General features: G+C 51.6%; 1 protein-coding gene across 2 annotated transcripts; it reads right to left on the bottom strand.

Annotated features, from left to right (window-relative positions):
* Positions 1–1,269: 1,269 nt before the first annotated feature.
* On the bottom strand, positions 1,270–21,035 carry LOC144730751 (solute carrier family 25 member 36-like). Of its 2 annotated transcripts, none has more exons than XM_078611486.1 (7): positions 20,931–21,035; positions 16,285–16,515; positions 15,326–15,403; positions 13,592–13,692; positions 12,224–12,290; positions 7,495–7,916; positions 1,270–6,433 (listed from the first exon to the last, which is right to left on the bottom strand). In XM_078611486.1, exons 1-7 carry the CDS (start codon positions 20,969–20,971, stop codon positions 6,240–6,242), a joined length of 1,134 nt encoding a protein of 377 aa, XP_078467612.1. In that variant the 5' UTR covers positions 20,972–21,035; the 3' UTR covers positions 1,270–6,239. The 2 variants fall into 2 exon arrangements, with proteins under 2 accessions (XP_078467612.1, XP_078467611.1); XM_078611485.1 differs by lacking the exon at positions 12,224–12,290 and adding an exon at positions 8,957–9,023.
* Positions 21,036–22,846: the final 1,811 nt, after the last annotated feature.

The raw sequence follows: 22,846 nt of genomic DNA, 5'->3' as shown, positions 1-22,846 counted from the left end.
AGAAACCTGTTGCCAGGAATCAAGTCTGCATTAACCACACAGTACTTGTGAACATGCAAACACAACACGCTCTATATATAGTCTCGTGTCTCTCAGAACTCTCTTCACTTGATACAGTAATTTTGCTGTGACGGTTCCACCTGAAGACGGAAGCTTGCGTTGCCTCCAAAACGTCGTGATTTAATTTATGTTCATTTATTTTCTAGCTACGTGACTTTACCGAAAAAACAAAGAGTATAAAACGTGCTCTGATAATCATACGGCATTGTCTTTGAAACTGATTGGTCTACAACAGAAACAGCAGCCTTTTTAAATCCTTTATATTAGGTTCGCGTGCTTGCTTGCTTGCTTAGGACCGTGCAAATCTTTCGGTCGTTTTTTAACCCACTTCCCGTGATCCAATCGAGCTGACATTTTCCACACAGACTCGTTGTGCCAGACAATTATTGGTCGTGAAAAAAAAATTCCCAAAATTTTACACTTTTTAGGCAAAATTTTTGTATTTTACATATATTCAAATAGAACGCATTCATGGCTTTGGCTGAACGTCAGAGTGTAAGAGCCCAGAGCGTAACCCCTCCACAGGCCGTGGCGGAGTAGCGCAGTTGGTAGCGCCCTCGCTTCCCATGCCAAAGGTCGCGGGATAGATCCCCGCGTCCTCCACAGGCGAATATATTTTTAAATCCTTTATATTAAGTTCGCTTGCTTGCTTGCGTGCTTGCTTGCTTACGACCGTGCAAATCTTTCGGTCGTTTTTTAACCCACTTCCCGTGATCCAATCGAGCTGACATTTTCCACACAGACTCGTTGTGCGTGACAATGAATTTTCGTGAAAAAAATGTTGAAAAATTTTACACTGTTTAGGGAAAAAAAACATTTAATTACCAATTGCTTAATGCTGGCAGACAATCATCTGACCCGTAGGTGGCAGCCATCTCAAGCCAGAGGACGAGAGGACTCTAGCCGCCCCGATGCCACGCATATAAAGGATTTATAGTGAAAAACTTTGTTTTTACGGGTTAATTTTTTTAGGGCCTAGTCTCAACCAGTGGTAGACCAGAGAACGCCAAAGGAGAAACAATATGGTGGAACTTCCTGTTGAAAGACACATTTGTCTAGATAGCAATTGATTTCTCAATTGGACGGCAATGACTAAACACCAAAATAAAACATCGTTTTTAAATTATCTCCTGCATGTTCATCGACGCTGCTTGCAAAAGGCTCGGGAAAATCAAACATTTACGCGCAACGCAATCACATGACACACGGTTTAAAAAATAAAAATTTTATTCATCATCTTTCAAAAAGAGGTTACAATTTCCTTGGCATATTCCAACATTAGCGAAAGCATGAACATCTATTTATGAAATCCCTTTCAACCGGACCGGGAACATTCACTGCAAACGCTTGTACGTGTGCCGCATTCATCTTATAGTGGGTTTACTGGCCTGACACATATCCAGTGTGCTGTACGAGTAACGAATTGACACGTTTAGGGCGGGTTTAACGACACATTTATATTTACGCGACCTAACCAAAATAAAACCTCATGGATATTGGTCGCGAAAGCCTGTGTGTTAAACCAAAAAAAAAACACTCTCCGAATTGCAGTTTGAGTTATACTTCTATGTGTGTGTAGAGATGGAAGCTCATGAAGGACACTATTGGTCAGTTGGAGGCAATCGCCCTCCAACAGCAACGGAGGGCGGAGGAGCAACGCTCACAACAACGAGCGGAGCGTCAGGCGGATAAAATTCAGTGAGTTGGCACAGTAGGGGACACACAGTTGCCGGTCAACCCATGGCACCTGCCGGGTCTGTCCCGTGACCTGTCAGCCAGCCTTCGACACTTCACGTAGCCTCAAAGTGCACCTGGCCTGGCACAGGCACCGTGGTGACATCGTCACAGTCACTTCGTGGCGAATGGCGGCTGTTGGTACATTGTTGGGAGATATTCTCTATTTTCAGAGAAAACATGGAAAAAACGAAATTAGGCCTCGTCGCTAAATTTGTGACGATGCAAAACTAACATCGCACCCAATGAAGGCACCCACGGCAATGTGAGCGAGCGGCTTTCGCCGAAGCCGCGTTAGCCAACGTTGGACACGACTCCGCACCCACCGCCACAAGCAGATTCGTGCAGCGTTGGGGCGACCGTCGCTTTTCTCGCGTGAGGGCGCCTCATGAGTTCGTCCGCAATGGAAACAATCGCCAAAAATCCGAACACCGCAACTCCGAATTTTACGCGAAAAATACTAAATGTTTAAATCCGAAACCCGTTCCTAAGATGGTATATGTATGTGTGGCTCCAATTATTAACACAGACTCTGTATAAATACGTGATTATTTAATATCTTGGACCGTATATATAAAAAAAAAACGAACAGCAAAATACACAACAGAATTCTGTTAATTTAAGTCTTATAGACATCGATGGGCCCCTTAAGCCTTTGAACTGGCTCTGCAAGACACTTTACTCAGGAAGCACAAAAACCCACAGGATGGCATCTACGTTCGAGGCAACTCAGTGACGATGCAGTTAAGTGTGCACACTGGCGATGGTTTTCATAAACGAAGTGTCTTTTCACCCCAGCTTTGTCCAGATTGTGCTCACGGTCACAAGACAAAGGCATCCATTCAGAACTCCTGTGAAGCAGCGTAGCCCTTCCTGTTAATAAAATGGTCCACGTAAGTTGATATTACAGAACTACCTCCGCGATCCAAACAAAGTAGCCTCTGGTCCAAACAGCAGCGGAGCGACCCTTTCCCGGCCGCCCTGCCAGAGAGAAAACCTTCATCGCATAACCATTCAAACTGATTCTTGTTTTTATTGTCAAAGACAATAATTTCGGCATATTTTACTGCAGAACCAAATTCGATGCAACGGAGTTTCTGCTTTTTTCGATTTAAAGCTTTCGTGACTACAGGGATTCATCTTCTTGGTTCTTTCGGTAAAGTCACGTAGAAGGGAAATAATAAAAATAAAACATAATAAAATAATTCTCACGACGTTTCGGCCACAACGCAAGCAGCCGTCCTCAGGTGAAGAACAGGTCTGTCGGAAAGACAGTGTCTGAATGAACACCACCACGCTTGGCAGCGTATATTTAAGCTGGGTTGGAGGGGGAAGAGCGCCTTGACAAAGGAATTTGCATATCAAGAGGAATTTAGCATATTTATGGGAAATGCAGATATGGGATTAGTCACTACTTGTGAAATGCCTACCTCCTACGCAGACCTGTTCTTCACCTGAGGACGGCTGCTTGCGTTGTGGGCAAAACGTCGTGAGAATTATTTTATTATGTTTTATTTTTATTATTTTATTACTTCCCTTCTACGTGACTTTACCGAAAGAAACAAGAAGATTTCTGCTTTTTGTTTGTTGCTTTTTGTGCAGTCGTTGGTGACCCCGGCTGCTCAAGAACCCGGTTTAATCGCAGGCGGCTGTCACCCTGGATTCGAACCCAGACCTTCGAGCCACCCGGCCACCACCTTGGCGGTTGTTAACACGCCGCTTTCAGAGTCTCGTGAATCCCATTTAAATCCACGCAACGGTGATTAAAACAACTTAACTGGTGAGGCCTAAGCGAGTTCCGCTGTGTGAACCAGCGGCGGGCAGCACATGTAAGTGCAGCAAAGTCCACTTGGACCGTGCTATGCTCCCAAAGCTGCACCGACCGGCGTGGTGAAGTATGGTCAAATAACCCGCCACGACCTGCACGGCGTGGGGAGGGATCCGCGTCCAACAGTGGCTTCATAAAGGGGCAGTACAAAAAAATACATATCATACACAAAGCAATATAAATACAAATCATTTAAATAAATACGACAACAATATCATCACCTGTATATGGAAGACGCAGCCCCAATCGTAAATTTAGCTCGCGACACGCGCACCCTCGTACGGGTGCTGTAGTGATGGTAAACTGTCGCAGAACCGACTTGAAACCATTATTTGGTTCTTTCGGTTAAGTCACGTCTAAAGATAAAATAATAAATTAAATTAAATAACAGAATACGACGTTTCGATTGCAACACAAGCAATCATCATCAGGTATAATGATTGCTTGTGTTGCAATCGAAACGTCGTATTCTATTATTTAATTTTATTATTTTATATTTAGACGTGACTTAACCGAAAGAACCAAATAATAATTCCTGCAGTCACGAAAGTTCTAAAATTAAGATTGACTTGAAACCACTTCAAACAACACTCAAGGCCCCCCATAAAACGCCAACACAGTCGATCGTGGTGGAGTCTTATTCAATGACGTACTGGCTCGTTAGACTGACTCGTCAGACAAGTCCACGGTGCGCTCACTGCAGCGACGCAGGGTGATGATGCCGACGATGCTGATGGTGGCGATGACGGTGGCTGATGCAGCGACGCTGATGATTGGTGTTCACTTCGGGATTTTTAGCGTCGTTGATAATCGCACGCAGGAAACGATCACCAATTGATTATCGGTTCTCAGTCCATATCCACATTTCTGTGTGTGTCGGTGTGTGTGTGTCGGTGTGTTTGTCGGTGTGTCTGTCGGTGTGTGTGTCGGTCGGTGTGTGTGTATTTGTGGGGAGTGGTGGCGCAACGGTTAGTACGTTGGTGCGTTGTGCTACAAATCCAGTGACCCAAGTTCGATTCCTGCTTAAGGCCAACACCAGTGACGATTATTTGCACTGGTCCTGGGCCTCCCCTAGGTCGACTCAGCCTCAAATAATTGCCTGGTGCGATGTGTAAACATCGCCACTGGGGAGACAAAGGCGGCCGGGCGTGGTGCTGGCCACCCACCCCGTCGTGTGCCGTGCTGGCCTTCAAAGGCGCTCGCGAACAATACTTGCCCCTACAGTCTGTTCAGGCTACATGGGGGATCTTTGTCTTTGTTGGAGTTCGTTTCTAAAAGAGAGATACCCATCCGACCGGGGAAAGCCACGCTCAGTCAGCCCCCGGGCAGAGTAGGGTGCAGAGGTCGCAAACGGGTTTTGATTCCTTACCCGTACCCGGCCGCACCAGGGTCGCAAACGGGTACCCGTACCCGGCCGTACCCATACCCGTACCCTACCCGTACGGGTAGGGTACGGGTATCGGGTACCTGATTGCGACCTCTGGGATGAAGCTATGTTGCAGGCGCAGGTGGGTTGATTCTAGGAACTTGAATTGTGAGAAGAGACAAGACGTTGGGAAATGAGTGACAAACGGTGACTCACCAGTGACTCACGGCCTACCCGTACCCGTACCCGGCCGCACCAGGGTCGCAAACGGGTACCCGGCCGGGTATGGGTAGCCGGGTATCGGGTAGGGTACGGGCATCGGGTACCCGGTTGCGACCTCTGGTAGGGTGACAAGAGTCTGCGTTGCCTCGGTGGTTTTATTAAGGTCGCTTCTCCAGGAAAGGCTTTCAACCGAGTCTCAAGACTCCTGTTTTTCTGACAGGAGGCTCCTGCTGAGAAGGATTGTTTGGCCAAGGAGGTGTGGGTCCCCGCGCTTACGAACGAGGACTCGGGAGAAAACCCACCGCTCGCACGTCGGGGGATAACGCTTTAAAATAAAAAAAATGTAAAAATATTACGGGCGCCGACAGCAAACCTACTTGCTGCATTGCTGTTGATGACGCCCCTACCTTAGAGGTCATCATCGGGTTCTGCTTCTAGGCGCAAGTGGTGCTGTTGCTGCTGCTGCTGCTGCTGTTACTCCTGTTGTTATCGTTGCTGCTGCTGCTGCTACTCCTGGTGTTAATTTCCACGACTACCCCTTGATGCCGCTGTTGCCGCAACTGCTGCAGCTACTGCCACTGCTGCTCGTGCTGAAGCTGCTGGTGCTGCTAATACTGCTGCTACTACCGGTTTTGGTTGTTGTTGCTAGCTCGTGCTGCTGCTGCTTCTACTGTTACTGCTGCTGTATCTACTGCAGCCACCACCACCACTTACACTGCTGCTTCTAATTGCCACCACTAGCCTTGATGCTGCTGCTGCTGCTGTTGCTGCTGCTGTTGCTGCTGCTGTTGTTGCTGCTGCTTCTACTGTTACTGCTGCTGTATCTACTGCAGCCACCACCACCGCTTATGCTGCTGCTTCTAATTGCCACCACTAGCCTTGATGCTGCTGCTGCTGTTGCTGCTGCGTCGCTTTTCTGTCGCCGCCGCCTCGGCCGGTGCCACCGCAGCCTCTTGCTGGCGCTGTTAAGAGTCGCGCGGCCGGCCCCACGGGGCGAGGTGGGAGGGGCGAGGTGGGAGGGGCGACGGCCTATCCGCCGAGCAGGTAGACGACGACCTCGTACGTGGCCATCATGATGGCCGTGTTGGGCACCTGGCGCAGGAGATGAGCGGGGAGGCCGCGGTACAGCGCCCGGCCGCCCTCCTCGCGCGCCACGACGCGCAGCGTCTGCACCAGCGAGCGGTACTTGGTGCCCTCCTCGCGCAGACGCGTGCGTGCCACCTCTGCTTCCGCAAGCCAGGGATGGAGCGGGGAGGGGACGGAGGTGGGGGGAGGTGGAGAGAGTGAAAGACGGAGGGAGGGAGGGAGGGAGATCAAGAATGGCACGCAAATAAAACAATAACAACAATTCCGGAGCGACTTTCACGGACATTCACCCATGGTCCTTCGATAAACGATCCACTCCTGACTTACATAGGGCTCAGACTTGTTTGTAAAGGATCCCAAAATCAGCATAGGACCCATAGATGAAGGTGGGACTCTATATATTGCACAACATGTGTGCAGCGGCAACATCACCATCAGCAACAACAATTCCCACCACCATTACCATCGCCGGAACAACTACCATCAGCAACAATACTGAAGACAAAGATCCCCCGTGTAGCCTGAACAGACTGTAGGGGCAAGTGCTGTTAGCGAGCACCTATGAAGGCCGGCACGGCACACGAGGGGGTGGGTGGCCAGCACCACGCCCGGCCGCCTTTGTCTCCCCAATGGCGATGTTTTTACACACCGCAACAGGTACTCATTTGAGGCCCAGGACCGGTTCAGATAATCGTCACTGGTGTTGGCCGTCAGCGGGAATCGAACTCGGGTCGCCGGGTTCGTAGCGCGGCGTGGTAACCTCTACACTACCGCTCCCCAGAAACCACCAACACCAATACCCACCATTCGCCACTGACGGTGACGTCACCACGGCGCCTGTGCCAGGCCAGGTGCACCTTAAGGCCATGTGAAGCGTCGAAGGCTCGCTGCTGACAGGAGGTCACGGGACAGAGCCCAGGCTGTCGTGGGTTGACCGGCGGAGATGGCTGGCAGATGCACACCAGCTGTGGCCCCTACTGCATTGTGAGCGGTTGCACCCGATTCAAGAGCCGAATGGCTCACAGGGCCATACCTAATAAATTAACTTTGAACTTGAGCGTCGCCCCTCTGCCCTACCCATTGTTGTTGGAGGGCGACTGCCTCCAATTGACCACCACCACTTCTAGCACCAACACCCCCCCCACCCCCGCCAATGAGCGGGTTGTGAGCGCGCGCCCGCACCCCACGCGGGCCTCACCGTGCGGGTAGGCCAGGCAGGACGCGCAGGCCTTGGAGCAGGCCGCGGCGCACATCAGCACCAGGAAGTCGCTGGCCAGCCGCCCGTCCTCCACCGTCGCCACGGCGACAGCAGCGGGGGCGGCCGCGGCCACGACGACCGAGGTGGCGGTGCCGCCAAGACGCCGGGATGCCCCCTCCGCCCTGGGCCCACCGCCGGTGGTGGCGGGGGTGGCGCCGTCGCGGCCGGAGTTGCGGCCGGAGTTGTGTCCCCGCGCCTCCAGCAGCCGCCTCTTGAGGCTCTCGTAGAGCACAAAGTGAACGATGGTCTCGGAGATGCCGGCGTAGGAGGCCGTCATTCCGCGGTAGAATCCGCGGACGCCCTCCGTGCGGTACACCTTGCGCACGCACTGCAGCGCCGTCATGCCCCGCTCGCCACGGCTCCTGCGGAGGAGGGGAGGGGGGCGGGGCGGGGGGGGCAGCGTGCGAGAAAGCGTCGTCATAAAACGACGCCGTATAACCGCCACGTCAATCGCTCGTCAGTGATTACACAGCAATTTTAGTTTTGTACTTGCACAGATCCCAAAGGCCCCGCAGAGCCTTCTGGGAGTGCGTCATGTGAGCGGTGCCGATTCAAGACGAAGAAAAGCAACATCTCTGGGGTTGTCAAATAATTTTGACCGATCACCCAATCGCAGGGCTGCGCTTTTACCGTTTTTAACAGAGAAACGACGGCAAATGTAATCAATCGTCCCACTGCGGTCGGTTACCCGGTTCCCGACCTTTCAGAGTGTGAAAGCGGTGACGTGGTTTCACCGGTCATCAATTAACCCTTTCCCATTCCGATGACGTGGGTGCCCGTCATCAGTTTTACTTCCGATTCCGTTTTCTCTGCATTCTGTTCTGATGACGCCGGTGTACGTCATCGGAATGGAAATGGATTAAAAAATTAAATAACTTTATCGGTACCGAGGCTACCACGAGGCCATGCGGGAGGGCGCGTGGCACGGTTTGGCACCAGCTATCGAAGAGTGCGGTCGTGTCGTGAGTGTGATGTCATTAAAAGCAACGGCGCTACGCCTCTCTGAATGAAATTAACGACGAACCGCTCGCCGTTCCGAGATTCAGCGGTGAACAGGAACAAACGCACCCGCTGTAACTTGCAGACATCTCGGAACGGGAATAAGGGTTAAACAACCCTCGCCGTTACGGACAAGACGCCGATTTTACCAATCGGCAAAACGATCGCGGCCGCCGTTCACGGTGGAGGGGTGCGGGGGGTGGGGAGGGTCGCGCGGCGGTGCAGTGTGTGTGCGTGCGTGCGTGTGTGCGTGTGTGCGTGTGTGTGCGTGTGTGTGCGTGTGTGTGTGCAGTGCGTGTGTGTGCGTGTGTGTGTGTGTGTACGTGTGTGTGTGCGTGTGTGTGTGTGCAGTGCGTGTGTGTGTGTGTGCGTGTGTGTGTGTGTGGCCTGCGGGGCGACGCACCTTGCGTCGAGCTGCATGCGAGTTTTCACCAGCCACACGGGGTTCATGGAGGTGTTAGTGATAAAGCCTGCGCGCAGATTTCACGGTGCCACGGACACACGCGGAGAGAGACACCCCAGAGAGACCACAGAGACACGGAGACCCACGGACGGACAGGGAGAGAGAGAGAGGGCGAGCGTGGCGAGTGAGCGAACCGTCGACCACCACGACACCCACGGGGGAGACAAAATCAAAAGACGAGGAAATGAGGACCGGGCCTGCAAGGTGGCGGCAGCGGTTGATGTTCGTCCCACGGCAGCAAGAAGGGCCCCCGGTTGGAACCCAATTTGCCTGCGAATTTAAAATGGTTTACACCACAGTTCAGTCGATCGGCAGGTCGTATGCGGTGGAGGTAAAGTGTGGGCACTGCCACCCCCCCTCCTTCTAACACTCATGGCTAGCGTGGAAGAGTAGGCCAAAACACCCGCTAGAGAGGGGGCATTTAATGAGCTCCCGCCTGTAGTAGAGGCGGTCCTGGCAGCAGTGACGTAATCAAGAAATTGCAGGGCTCCACCTTGACCTTTCTACGCTGCTCGTAACGTATTTGGCATTTGCGCGTCCGAATATTTCAAATACCGTAAGAACACGTCTAGTTGCACGGTTTGCTTACAACTTGGAACGTTGAACACCGGCACATTGTATCGCGTTAAATGTTTTATAAAAGTCATATTTAACGTGATACGAATTTGAATTTTACTGTCGCTTGCACGTGTTCCTCGTTAGAGAGAGACAGACGTACAGTCCTCCCTCCCTCACCTCCCTCCCTCACCTCCCTCCCTCCCTCCCTCACCTCCCTCCCTGACCTCCCTCACTCCCTAACCTCCATCCCTCCCTCACCTCCCTCCTTGCCTGACCTCCCTCCCTCACCTCCCTCCCTCCTTAACTTCCCTCCCTCACCTCCCTCCCTCCCTAACCTCCCTCCCTCCCTCACCTCCCTCCCTAACCTCCCTGCCTTACCTCCCTCCCTCCCTCACCTCCCTCCCTAACCTCCCTCCCTAACCTCCCTCCCTCCCTAACCTCCCTCCCTTACCTCCCTCCCTCCCTCACCTCCCTCCCTGACCTCCCTCCCTCCCTTGCTCTCAGTGTACTCTTGCCCGCTCGTAAAGGTCACACCTCCTGCTGCTGCTGTATAATCGCTGTCACAGCCTCGACACTCATTAACCCGGCGGCGGCACCGACGGAACAGATGTCATCTCAGGAGAGAGAGAACGCTTCGGAGGTGTGGCAAACCACAGAGAAATACCAAAGCTCTGTGGCCCAAGATTTAACCGATAACATGTCACTTTTCTTGTTTACCAGTTAAGGCCTTCTTGAGCTATGTAACTCTTTTCAGAAGCGACCTGGCAGTCCCAAACAATATCCCAACGAAATAGCTTATCATCGATTTAAAGCTTTCGTGACTGCAGGGATTCATCTTCTTGGTTCTTTCGGTAAAGTCACGTAGCCGAAACGTCGTGAGAATTATTTTATTATGTTTAATTTTTATTATTTTATTACTTCCCTTCTACGTGACTTTACCGAAAGAACCAAGAAGATAGCTTATCATCATCACGTGTAAACTGACAGCAGCCAAATACTCTAAACGCCTGTTTCTAAATGTGGAAGGAAAAACGGGAGGGCCCGGAGAAAAATCCACGCGACCACGGGGAGAGAGACACCGCACACGCCAAATGTACAGGCGTCAGGGTTGGGATCGAACCCAAGACCTTCTGTACACCAGGCGAGGTGGTTACCATCTCGCGAGTATTTGGCTGCTGCTATAAATGTCCACACGATGATAAGCCACTTCGTTGAGCTAACATTTGTGACCAGGTCGCTTCTAAAAAAGAGCCATATAGCCCAGTGGGGCCTTAGCTGGTAAAATAAAAAGTTTCAGTTTATTTTTGTGAACATCGTTTTTAAACGCTGCCCGCGATCGTCTCCGTCCTTGTGCTCCACAACGCACTCGCTACAACGCCGGCTCGCGACGGCAAGAAGCCACAGCGTCGCTCGGGCGATAGATCGACTCAAGCGCAAGCTGGCCATCGTTTTTGTGTTGTTTGCCCCCCCCCCACCCCGCACCTCCGATTAGCACGGTAGGCTATGCACGTACGTTGCAGAAGTTCAGCATACACACGTACATACGAGGCTTGACGTTCGCCAAGTGTCAAGGTGTTTTTTTCAATGTGATAAATAAGCCGATGCTGTTTGGGTAAATTGAGCAATTTCTACTCGTCTACTTTTTTGCTCCTAAAAAAATTAGTTTTTATCATTCGCGTGAAATTTGTTATTTTGTTTGTGATTATTACAGCCGTCATCATCGGCCCTGATCTATCCACTGCTGGATGAGGTCTCCCCCCCCCCCACCCCCTCTCACAATCCTGCAACGTAACAATCCGGCCTCCCACTTTCCTTGACGCCTCGCGTTTTATAAAAAAATATTTTTCTAGCCTACCTACCTAACAAAGCTAAGCACATTTTGAAAGTTAATTTGTGATTATATTGTGAACCTCTCCTTAACAACAACAACAACAAACGGGGAGGTGGGAAGAGGCACAAAGGACGCTCATCGCAACCTCCGTGGCCTCTGCGAGGAACAACAGAAAGCAACGTTCATTGGGGTCACCGCAACCGCAGGTCAAGTCCACCGCCCAAAGCCGCCAATTTAGCACCCGGGAAGATCAAGCAGCAACGCACGTGCAGAGCCAGCCACACGGCGGAACAAAACACGATTCGGAGACAAACGCTGAGAAACCTCAACACAGACGCCCAGATTCGCAAACGAGCGCCCCCATTTTTTTCCGACGAGGCAAATCCGTTTTGGTGGCGGGGAGGTGAGGGTGGGAGGCGAGGTGAGGTGAGGGTGGGAGCAAAGCGAGGGAGGGAGGGAGGTGAGGGGAGGGAGGTGAGGTGAGGGGAGGGAGGTGAGGGGAGGTGAGGTGAGGGAGGGGAGGCGAGGAGGGAGGGAGCGAAGCGAGGGAGGGAGGGAGGCGAGGGGAGGGAGGTGAGGGGAGGGAGGGGAGGCGAGGTGAGGGGAGGGAGGGGAGGTGAGGGGAGGGAGGTGAGGGGAGGTGAGGTGAGGGAGGGGAGGCGAGGAGGGAGGGAGCGAAGCGAGGGAGGGAGGGAGGCGAGGGGAGGGAGGTGAGGTGAGGGAGGGGAGGGAGGTGAGGGGAGGGGCGGGAGGGAGGGGAGGGAGATGAGGTGAGGGAGGCGAGGGATGTCACATGCCGAGCGGCCGCGCTGCGTTACCTGCTCTCGAGCTGCATTCTAGTTTTTACGAGCCAGATTGGGTTCGTGGCGCTGATAGCGGTGAACCCTGCCGAGAGGGGGGAGGGCGGCAACCACCGGCGTGGGTGAAGCGAAGACGAGCGCTCGGCGAGTCGAACCGAGGCGACCGCGCAGCACTCGCGTGGCCACGACTCCCCGTGGTGAGATGTTGACTACCTCGCCTGGTATACAGGAGGTCGTGAGTTCGATCCCGACCCTGACGCCTGCTGCTGTATATTTGGAGTTTGCGTGTCTCTCTCTCCCCATGGTGAGATGTTAACTACCTCGCCTGGTATACAGGAGGTCGTGGGTTCCATCCCGACCCTGACGCCTGCTGCTGCTGTATATTTGGAGTTTGCGTCTCTCTCTCTCCCCGTGGTCGCGTGGATTTTTCTCCGGGTCCTCCGGTTTTCCCCCTCCACATTTGACTGCTATGCATTTCCACGTGACGATGACAAGCCCCTTCGTTGAGCTGCCAATTGCGGCCAGAATGCTTCTGAAAAAGAGCTACACAGCTCAGTGGGGCCTTGCCTGGTAATAGACAAAAAGTTAATAAAGTTTATTGAATGCCTGAAAACTCGTCCTTGTGAACCGGTGACACTCTCAACCTCTCCGGTGTGACGGCGGCCCCCCAGCAAACACCACCGGTCCCCCCCCCCCCCTCCCCCATGCTGCCACCACCCACCCCTCGTGATGTCAAGGCCACAATACACGGTAGAGTACAGCATGGTGCTGCATGGTACAGCAGGTGCAGCATGTAACGACACGGGGCGGCATCGTACGGTATGGTACAGCACGGCATGCTAGAGCAGGTACAAACATGCTACGACACGGTCAAGCACAAAACAGCATGGCACAGCGTAGTACTACAAGGTACAGCAGGTACAGCATGGAATGGTACATGGTTACAACATGGTTACAGCATGGTTACAACATGGTTACAACATGGTTACAACATGGTTACAGCATGGTACTAGACAGCATGCTAAAGCATGATGCTGCACGGTAGAACTGGTAGAGCATGGCTTTGCAGGGTACGGTACAGCATGGTACTGTGGGGTACAGCATGGCACAGCAAATACAGCATGGTTCAATACAGCATGCTACATCAAGGCACTGCGCGGTACAGCAGGCACGGAATGGTACAGCATGGCACAGCATGGTTCAATACAGCATGCTGCATCAAGGCACTGCGCGGTACGGCAGGCACGGCATGGTACAGCATGGTACAGCACGGTTCAATACAGCATGCTACATCAAGGCACTGCGCGGTACGGCAGGCACGGCATGGTACGGCACGCACGGCATGCTGCGACAGAGAAAGGCCGAGAACCGGCGCGCGACTCGTACCGGCCGTGGCAGCGGAGCACATGTGCACCGGCGGAGACTCGGCCTGGAAGACGGAGTTGTAGTGCTCCTTGGCGGAGGAGTAGGCCGCAAAGTAGATGGCACTGGGGGGACAGGGAGAGGGAGAGAGCAGCAGCAGCGAGCGGGGGAACTTTCAAGCGTTGTTTTTGCGCTTCGCAGCGAAGGTTTCGCGCGATACGAACGGCACGTCGGTGAAGGGTCGCGCTGCGTTTCGGGGAAAGCCCAACGCTCGGGGAGGAAACCACAACGCTCAAAGGAATTCACGAAACCGGCGGTGCGTAAAAGAGTCCTGGGACTCGGATGTGGCTTTCCTGGATAAATAATTAATCATAGGCATGGGGGTGTGCGCGTGTGCGTGTGCGAGCGAAGACACAGTGTGTGGGGAGCGGTAGTGCAGTGGTTAGCGCACTGCGCTAAGAGTATTTGGCTGCTATCAATGTCCACGTGACGACAAGCGACATCGCTGAGCTGTCATTCGTGCTGGCCAGGTAGCTTCTGAAAAAGAGCTCGATTACTCAGTGGGCCTTACCTGGTAAGATAGAAACAGTTTAGTTTCGTTTTAACAGTTTCGTTTTAGACCCTAGCGAGTTCAAATTTCATTTCCGCTCACAGCCAACATTGACACCAAATCTTGAATTTCGATGTAAAGCTTCTTTCGTGACTGCAGGGATTCATCTTCTTGGTTCTTTCGGTAAAGTCACGTAGAAGGAAAATAATGAAATAATAAAAATAAAACATAATAAAATTATTCTCACGACGTTTCGGCCTCAACGCAAGCAGCCGTCCTCAGGTGGAGAACAGGTCTGTCGAGAAGGCATTCAGACTCTGCCTTTTATTTTTTTCCTTCTACGTGACTTTACCGAAAGAACCAAGAAAACAAATCTTGATTTGAAGTTTTCGTGACTGCAGGAATCCATACTCTTTGGTTCGTTCGGTAAAGTCACGTGGGTAGAAAATCAAAATAATCCAGCAGTTCGACTGCTGGATTATTTTATTTTTTCCGCACAAGGACGACCGCTTGTGTTGCGATCGAAACGTCGCGATATATTATTTTTCTTTTGTTTTATTTTTATACCAACGTGACTTTACCGAAAGAACCAAAGAGTATTGACAACGAACATCTGAACTCATTATGGGAATCCCCTAGGTTGGCTCAACCTTAAACGCGGGACCGGGCGTGGTGTCAGCCACACCCGTGCATCCAAGCGTCCTTCACAGGTGCTCGCTAAGCGGCACCTGCCCCAACAGTCTGTTCAAGGGCTATACGGGGGGGATCTTTGCCTGTGTGCAGGCACCGTGGTCACAGCTTGTGGTGTACTGCAGAGCAGGGGTACAGCTTGTGGTGTACTGCAGAGCAGGGGTACAGCTTGTGGTGTACTGCAGAGCAGGGGCACAGCTTGTGGTGTACTGCAGAGCAGGGGCACAGCTTGTGGTGTACTGCAGAGCAGGGGTACAGCTTGTGGTGTACTGCAGAGCAGGGGTACAGCTTGTGGTGTACTGCAGAGCAGGGGCACAGCTTGTGGTGTACTGCAGAGCAGGGGCACAGCTTGTGGTGTACTGCAGAGCAGGGGCACAGCTTGTGGTGTACTGCAGAGCAGGGGCACAGCTTGTGGTGTACTGCAGAGCAGGGGTACAGCTTGTGGTGTACTGCAGAGCAGGGGCACAGCTTGTGGTGTACTGCAGAGAAGGGGTATAGCGAGGGGCTCTGGTCCTTACCGCGACGGGGCCACTCCCACCAGGTTGGGACCCAGACCCCGGAACAGGGACCGGACTCCCTCCTTCTCCACTATCGTCCTGACAACACGCCAAGGGGGTGGGGGCGTGGGGATACGCGGGAGGTCACTAGCGTCCACACAGGGGCGCCGTATCGATTCGCTGCCACGCAAGTTGTTGCTCAACGTCAACATCAGCCGTACGACAAACGCCGTCTGGAATGCAGGTTGTTTTCTTTCTCACAATCCTGGCTATCGCCTGATGAAGCTGGTTGTTGTAATCACCAGCGAAACGTTACCATCGTCAAACTGTACATGTTCTGGGTTTACTTTCCAACACACAACCGGTGGGCTGAAGTAGTAACCAATTTGCACGTTTTGTTTAGGTGACACAACCTTTTACTAATTGGGCTGCGCCGGGTGTTGGCGGGTTTAACGACACATTTATATTTACATGAAAGCCTACTACAACGTGCTAGACAGAATGCTGCTTCATTGGCACCGTCTCTCATTTACAAGCGTTCACTACACGCATGACGTCAGTCAGTACGACGCGAGGCTGCAGCGTCGGCACGTCACCTCCACGTGTTTCAACATGTTCGCGACGCGCGTGACGTCAGCGGCACGACACGGCTCGGCTCGGCTTCTGCCGTGGTAAAATAACCGTGGCCCCTCGCGAGTTACGCCAGGGGCCAGCTCGGCTCGGCTCGGCTCCGCAGTGGAAAATCGGTGATAGCGGGAAAACCGGGTAGCAGCGTCTGTTGTTGATGCTGTTATTATTTCGATTTAAAGCTTTCATGACTGCAGGGATTCATCTTCTTGGTTCTTTCGGTAAAACGTATTATGTTTAATTTTTATTATATTATTATTTTCCTTCTACGTGACTTTACCGAAAGAACCAAGAAGCTGTTATTATTATAATCGCTGGTGCACAGGTGCCCGCCGTGGCTCCCCGACGCTCACCTGAGACACTGCGCCAAGCTCGGCGTGGCGACGCGGGCGGCGGTGACGGTGGCGGTGCCGGCTCCGTGAAGCGCCAGCGAGCCGGGCGCCACGAGCTGCCGGCACGGGGCGAGCGCGAGCGACGCGGGGGCCACGCCGGAGCGGAGTCCGGACAGGGAGCCCGACGACTGCAGGCGAGTCTTCACCACCTCCAGTGGGCACGTGAGCACCGCGCCCAGCGTGCCGCCGCAGCTGCGCACAAACAAAGACGAACATCTTCTTGGTTCTTTCGGTAAAGTCACGTAGAATGGAAGTAATAAAGTAATGAAAATATCGCGAGAATTATTTTATGATGTTTTATTTTTTTTATTTTATTATTTCCATTTTACGTGATGACTTTACCGAAAGAACCAAGAAGATGAATTCCTGCAGTCACGAAAGCTTTAAATCGAAACTTAAACTTTCACCAATATCGATTTAAAAACACAAACACGTAAATATATTTCTTATCGACAGACCTGTTCTTCACCTGAGGACGGCTGCTTGCGTTGTGGCCGAAACGTCGTGAGAATAATCAGGTGGAGAACAGGTCTGTCGAGGAGACAAGAGTCTGTTCTCCACCTGAGGACAGCTGCTTGCGTTGTGGCCGAAACGTCGTGAGAATTATTTTATCATGTTTAATTTTTATTATTTTATTATTTCCATTCTACGTGACTTTACCGAAAGAACCAAGAAGATGATTCATTAGGTATACGAAAGAGGGCAACTGCAAGTTCTCAATGAAATAAAACTACAAATGCATAATCACCCCACAACTAAAACGTGTATCATCTCCAAGCCTTATTTTCTGATTAAAAAAAAAAATTTCCGCGTAAAATTCGAATGTATTGGGAGTACATCATCCCGCACCTAGTTTACACAACAAAGGCTCATTCCTAACAGCGTGCTTCAGCCGCACCGAACCTCACAATAATAATACAAGTATTCAGGGCCTACCTTGGCTCCTCCCACCCTGAACCAGTATATATACACAAGGACTGTTTTCTTGGAATTTCTCTCACTTGATACAGCTATCGTGCTGGGACGGTTCCACCTGAAGACGGAAGCTTGTGTTGCCTCCGAAACATCGTGATTTTTTTTTATTAATTTTAATGTTTTACCTACGTGACTTTACCGAAAAAACCTAAGAATATGAATCCTTGCAGTCACGAAAGCTTCAAATCTAGAAGCACATCTAAAAGCCGATCACCATCGCATACAAGTGCCATCGACTCAGCAGCGGACATAGCACTGCTTCGCGACGAGTGTGGGTTTCCGGGAAACCGTCAAGGTCACGTAAAACCTCGCGCGAGAACGAACGAGCGTTACGCGATGGCTTACATAACACGAATATTATTTAATTTAAAACAAACCCGTGCAGAGAATGTGCTGTGTCATCACGTGACGCGTGTCAAATATAATGTCGAGACTTTTAGCATTCGGAGTAAAGCAGTGTGGCTCTTAGCCTGGGGGGGTGGGTGGATGATGACCTTTCTGGGGGGTGCGGGACATGGCCAGATTTCTTTTTAAATCCTTTATATTAAGTTCACTTGCGCGCTTGCTTGCTTGCTTACGACCGTGCAAATCTTTCGGTCGTTTTTTAACCCACTTCCCCCCGTGATCCAATCGAGCTGACATTTTCCACACAGACTCGTTGTGCGTGACAATTAATGTTCGTGAATTTTTTTTCTCCAAAATGTTACACTTTTTAGGAGAAAAACATTATATTTAATTACCAATTGCTTAATGCTGGCATGCAATCATCTGACCCATAGGTGGCAGCCATCTCAAGCCAGAGGACGAGAGGACTCTAGCCGCCACGCATATAAAGGATTTATAGTGAAAAACTTTGTTTTTACGGGTTAATTTTTTTAGGTCAATCATCGAAAACACAAATTGGACCACGAACACGTAAGTACAATTTACTTTGATTCATTAAACCCTATGTATTCATTAATATTGTACATTGTTTTAACGATTAAGAATCAAAGGGTTCTGCAGTGAAAGGTAAAGAACCACTGGTTTATAAACACATCCCTCCTGCGGAGGGAGCTGGTAGGAACGTTGGGTTGCTCGGTCAATGGCCTGCAGGGTCAACGGCGGCGTGGTGTATTCCGCAAATATGCCTGACTGTGAGGGCGGGCACAAGCCGGCGTGAGTAGGTTAAACGTTGAGTTTTATAAGGGCACCACGGGGTGACCAGCCCCTCCCCACCCAGCCCCACCCCTCCCCACCCAGCCCCTCCCTGCACGACGGACACAATAATCCCCTGTGGGCTGGTGTAACCAGGAGGTTCCTACCAGTAAAATGTTCTCTCGCATCACTTGTAGGGGAGGGAGGGAGGGACAGAGTGGAGTTTGCGAGCACCTATCAACAACGCCCAGGCAGCACAGCCAATTCGAGTGGGCTCACTCGCCCACACACACGCGGTGTGCTGCCTGCCGTACTAGCAACGAATTGACACGTTTTGTTTCGGTGACACAAACATTACCAATTGGCTCTGTGTCGGGTGGCGTCGGGTTTAACGACACATTAATATTTCGATTTAAAGCTTTCGTGACTGCAGGGATTCATCTTGTTGGTTCTTTCCGTAAAGTCACGTAGAATGGAAATAATAAAATAATAAAATATTACATAATAAAATAATTCTCACGACGTTTCGGCCACAACGCAAGCAGCCGTCCTCAGGTGTAGAACAGGTCTGTCGAGGAGTTTTATTCTTATTATTTTATTATTTCCCTTCTACGTGACTTTACCGAAAGAATGTAAATAATAAAATAATACATAAAACATTATAAAATAAAATATTGTTTTATTTTTATTGACCTTGGTTCTTTCGGTAAAGTCACGTAGAATGGAAATAATAACAAAATATAAAATAAAACATAATAAAATAAAATATTGTTTTATTTTTATTATTTTCTTTTTTCCATTCTACGTGACTTTATCGAAAGAACCAAGAAGACACATTTATATGCACGCGATCTCACCCCACAAAACCTCTATTATTTTGGTTAATTACTAGTCGCGAAAGTCCTCCTACTGCCACTGCTACTGCTGCGTGTTAATCGCCTGGCACAGCGAACCGTCCGTCCAGTTTGGGGTTCATCACAGCAGAGAGGTCAATGGATGATACAGGAACTCTGGGAATGTTGCTCGCGATGTCGTCACATCTCAGGAGCTAAGCGCAGCTTGGAGACACGTGAACACGTAGCAGCGGTAGTAGAGCTTACGCCGCCAAGATCATGCATCAGATCGCGTGGATATAAATCTGTGTCGTTAAACCCGCCACCACCCGACACAGCCAACGTGGTGAAGTATGGTCAAACAATCCCGCCCCCCCGCGAGGTGGCCTTCATCCAGCAGTGGAGATGACAGGGGGCTGCCAGGTGAACTGAAGCAGCTTCGTTATCTTCAATACCACAAGTTAATAAGCGCTCACAGGGGCTGCTGGGCCCGAATGGTGTTAGGAGCGAGCAGCAGCAGCAGCAGCGCCTATGAAGGCGGCATCTGGGGCACACGGGGAGCGGTGGTGGCGGTGGCGGCGGTGGTGGCGGCGGTGGTGGCGGCGGCGGTGGCGGTGGTGGCGGCGGTGGCGGTGGTGGTGGCGGTGGTGGCGGTGGCGGCGGTGGTGGTGGTGGCGGCGGTGGTGGTGGCGGTGGCGGCGGTGGTGGTGGTGGCGGCGGTGGTGGTGTGGCCAGCGATGGTGTAGTGCTTAGCGCTACGCTGCGCTACGAACCCGGCGACCCGGGTTCGATTCCCGCTCACGGCCAACACCAACACCGGTTACGATTATATCCGAACCGGTCCTGCGCCTCGCCTAGGTCGAATCAGCCTCAACACGAGTACCTGGTGCGATGTTTAAACATCGCTGCTGGGGAGACAAAGGCGGCCGGGCGTGGTGCTGGCCACTCACCCCCCTCGTGTGCCGTTCCGGCCTTCATAGGTGCTACTCGCTAACAGCACTTGCCCCTACAGTCTGTTAAGGCTACGCGGGGGATATTTGTCCTTGGTGTGGCCAGGCAAAACAAACCCACACCGCCCGGCCGCATTTGTCTCCCCCAGTGCTGATGCTTGACGGGCAAGCTGAAGGCCCGAGTTGGCTGAAGGCCCGAGTTGGCTGAAGGCCCGAGTTGACCCACGGGGAGAGATGTTGGTGATGGAGCCCGCGTGGCGACAGCGGCGAGATGACGCTGCTCCATTGGTGAGTGTTGGTGAGTGTTGGTGAGTGGTGAGTGTTGGTGAGTGTTGGTGAGTGTTGGTGAGTGGTGAGTGTTGGTGAGTGGTGAGTGAGTGTTGGTGAGTGATTGGTGAGTGGTGAGTGTTGGTGAGTGGTGAGTGTTGGTGAGTGTTGGTGAGTGGTGAGTGATTGGTGAGTGTTTGACGAGTGGTTGGTGTTTGACGAGTGTTTGACTATTGGTTGGTGAGTGGTTGACGAGTGGTTGACGAGTGGTTGACGAGTGGTTGACGAGTGGTTGACGAGTGGTTGACGAGTGGTTGACGAGTGGTTGACGAGTGGTTGGTGAGTGTTGGTGAGTGGTTGGTGAGTGGTGAGTGTTTGGCGAGTGAGTGGCGAGTGATTGACGAGTGTTTGACGAGTGTTTGGCGAGTGTTTGACGAGTAGTTACCCGCCGGCGAACAGATGAACACGCGCGTCTGCAGCCGCCATGGCTCCACTCGCCGTCTCCTTCACCGTGACCCCCCTGACCCCGCGGCGCGCCACGTGGTCGGGACACCCGGCACGCCCCGCCCCCCGACACGCCCCGCCCCCCGACACGCCCCGCCCCCCGACACGCCCCGCCCCCCGGCACGCCCCCCCGCCCGGCCCCTCGCCCCCCCGCCCGGCCCCTCGCCCCCATTGGTCGGTGCTACCAGTGCGCACTATGGAATCTACACCCCGCGTACTTATACGTGGTGGGATATGTAGAGCGAGTGCTCACACACGCGTTAATTATTAAAATACAACGCAGGCGCTCCCCTACTTACGAACGAGTTCGGTTCCCAGAAATTTTCCGTGCAACTCTCTTGTATTTGTATTGCTACTGCACGCGAAGTGTATACATCGTCTTCTTGGTTCTTTCGGTAAAGCCACGTAGAATGGAAATAATAAAATTATTTAAAAAAAATCTTTTTTATTATGTTTTCTTTTTATTATTTTATTATTTCCATTCTACGTGGCTTTACCGAAAGAACCAAGAAGATATTGTCTATTTGTTTGTGTTTATCTCCTTGTGATGGGACTTTGTTGGATGAACGTTGAGATTAATAAGGGCACGGGGTGACCAATAAGGTCTGAATTGGTCTGTAATAAGGTAGGGAACTGATAAGGGGTTGACAGGTACAAGTCCCAGAGATCTGTTCGGAAATAGATTTGTTCAAATTTACTCCTGTCGATTCCAAACATGTTGTACGGCGTGTACACTAAACACATGAATGGTTTTAAAAGTTGTAGATGTAGATGCCACTGGTTCTTCACGTTCTGCAAATGTAGATGTCGCTGGTTCTTCACGTTCTGTAGATGCTGCTGGTTCTTCATGTTCTGCAGATGTAGATGCCGCTGGTTCTTCACGTTCTGCAGATGTAGATGCCACTGGTTCTTCACGTTCTGTAGATGTAGATGCCACTGGTTCTTCATGTTCTGTAGATGTAGATGCCACCGGTTATTCACGTTCTGTAGATGTAGATACCACTGGTTCTTCACGTTCTGCAGATGTAGATGCCACTGGTTCTTCACGTTCTGTAGATGTAGATGCCACCGGTTCTTCACGTTCTGCAGATATAGATGCCACCGGTTCTTCACGTTCTGAAGATGTAGACGCCACTGGTTCTTCATGTTCTGCAGATGTAGATGCCACTGGTTCTTCACGTTCTGCAGATGTAGATGCCACTGGCTCTTCACGTTCTGCAGATGTAGATGCCACCACCGCCATCTATTGCGCGGCGGTTGAACTTACAACTCTCAATCCGAGCAAGCAACTGGACATACGGACAGGTTTGTTCGTATCTCTGAAAGTCCGTAAGTCGAATGTTCGTAAGTAGAGAAGTCCCTGCATTCTAGATTTGAAGCTTTCGTGACTGCAAGGATTCATACTATTTGGTTTACCGAAAAAAACAAAGAGTATGAATCCTGACAGTCACGAAAGCTTCAAATCTAGAATTAATGCCCTCTACGGGGACGATTTTCACTTATCTGTTAGAGTTTTTAACAGACAACGAGACAGGAAGTCGCAGCTTATCGAGACGCTAACCTTCCTCAAGAGATGCCGCGACAACAAGGTAATACCCATCGCTTTCACACTCACATCTGCTGCTGTGTCTTCACCGAACGCTAAACGCATTCTGTTCCCCAGTTCCGGCCCAAGTCGTTGCCTCCCAGCGCTCCCTCGGCTTCCCAACTTTACCTTCCAGCCCACACCCTGCCCCCACACTCACCATGCCCCCCCCCTCTCCATGCCCCGCGACTATATAATCCCTCGTCACAGCCATCTCCGAGACACACTTAAGCGGCTGTGCTTTCGCTACGTTGTCCCCACCTGAAGAAGGA

Source organism: Lampetra planeri, chromosome 36 (assembly GCF_965212315.1).
Source record: "Lampetra planeri chromosome 36, kcLamPlan1.2.h2, whole genome shotgun sequence".
Lineage (NCBI taxonomy): Eukaryota > Metazoa > Chordata > Hyperoartia > Petromyzontiformes > Petromyzontidae > Lampetra > Lampetra planeri.
Note: the sequence above shows the minus strand (reverse complement) of the source record. Positions and strands in the feature narration are given on the sequence as shown.